Genomic DNA, 1,564 nt, shown 5'->3' with positions numbered 1-1,564 from the left:
TTCACTGATGGATTTGGCTCCTTCATTGAAGATTTGATTGATTTCCAAATCAAGGCCTGTCAACTGTTTCATTTCACTAATTAATTTAACCATATTGTCATCAATTAGATTATTTCCAATTTCCAAAGTGGTCAATTGAGTCATACGTCCTAACATGTTAAACCAATTGTCATTTAAAATATTGCGTGCAAATGTTATTGATACAAAACAATCCAAAAATTCATTATTTACTTGATTGACCAAATGATTATTCGCCATCATTGAAAGCTCGGATCGATCTCGGATGACGTTCAACCATTGTTTTGTTACCATTACGCAATTTAATAATACGAATTTCCAATCATCACATAAATAGGAAATAATTTCATAAATTACATCATCAGAAAATATTTCTATTACAATCATTAGCAAACTTTGATCATCACACAAACCTTTAACTTGAGTCATTTTTTTCAATTCCAGATACTACCGTGTTCCATCACATCGGAACAACTACCAACCATCATCATTGTTATTTATCATCATTATAATAGTAATATTTGTGGAAATCTGATAATATTAATATTTTAGTGAAATTTAATATTGTTCAAGGTTTGGGTTTGGAAATACATACTCTTTGATTATTCAATGAAAAACTACTTAACCATTCATTATGATATCTTACAAACTTGTTCTATATATTTAGGAGGAGCTACCCTGAAAGGATGACATCTTTAAATCAAATATTCATCGAACAATAAGGCACAGGTTTGAAAGACAAATATTGAAAGTTAGAAAAGCGAGTAAAAATGAAAATTTTATAATTTAAAATCGGGGAACAGACCAAATGATGGATAAAGAACGTTGTTCCTCCTTGATCGACTAAGTAATTATCAAGAAGGAAGGTTTCTAAATATTTGCAAAATTTCATCTTCAATGATAATTTTCAAACCGAAAAATTTAAAAATAGAATAGATAATTGTGAGACGGAAAAGTAACATACAAAAAAAATGTGATGTCTTCTCTTTCTCTTCCTCATTCAATCATCTCATCATATCATCGTATCATCGTATCATATCATCATATCATCAGGAGTTGTTTCATAATAATTTTAAAAATATATATTGATTGGAATTATTTAGAAGATGTTTCGGAATTGGAATAATATTTATTTGGAAGTTATTATAATGGTGGAGGTTGGGTTTGGGTTTGGGTTTGGGTTTGGGTTTGGGTTTGGGTTTGGGTTTGGGTTTGGGTTTGGGTTTGGGTTTGGGTTTGGGTTTGGGTTTGGGTTTGGGTTTGGGTTTGGGTTTGGGTTTGGGTTTGGGTTTGGGTTTGGGTTTGGGTTTGGGTTTGGGTTTGGGTTTGGGTTTGGGTTTGGGTTTGGGTTTGGGTTTGGGTTTGGGTTTGGGTTTGGGTTTGGGTTTGGGTTTGGGTTTGGGTTTGGGTTTGGGTTTGGGTTTGGGTTTGGGTTTGGGTTTGGGTTTGGGTTTGGGTTTGGGTTTGGGTTTGGGTTTGGGTTTGGGTTTGGGTTTGGGTTTGGGTTTGGGTTTGGGTTTGGGTTTGGGTTTGGGTTTGGGTTTGG

The 1,564-nt window shown here is 34.0% G+C and overlaps 1 protein-coding gene across 1 annotated transcript; it reads right to left on the bottom strand.

Annotated features, from left to right (window-relative positions):
* Window positions 1-1,079: 1,079 nt before the first annotated feature.
* NAEGRDRAFT_54390 (uncharacterized protein) lies at window positions 1,080-1,564 on the bottom strand (the record flags this gene model as incomplete). Its single annotated transcript, XM_002669063.1, has 1 exon — window positions 1,080-1,564. A coding segment is annotated over one exon (485 nt), but the record flags the coding sequence as incomplete, so codon positions are not given.

This window comes from Naegleria gruberi (genome assembly GCF_000004985.1).
Source record: "Naegleria gruberi genomic scaffold NAEGRscaffold_87, whole genome shotgun sequence".
Taxonomy (NCBI): Eukaryota; Heterolobosea; class Eutetramitea; order Acrasida; family Naegleriidae; genus Naegleria; species Naegleria gruberi.
The sequence above is the reverse complement of the archived record's forward strand: the minus strand, read 5'-3'. Positions and strand labels throughout refer to the sequence as shown.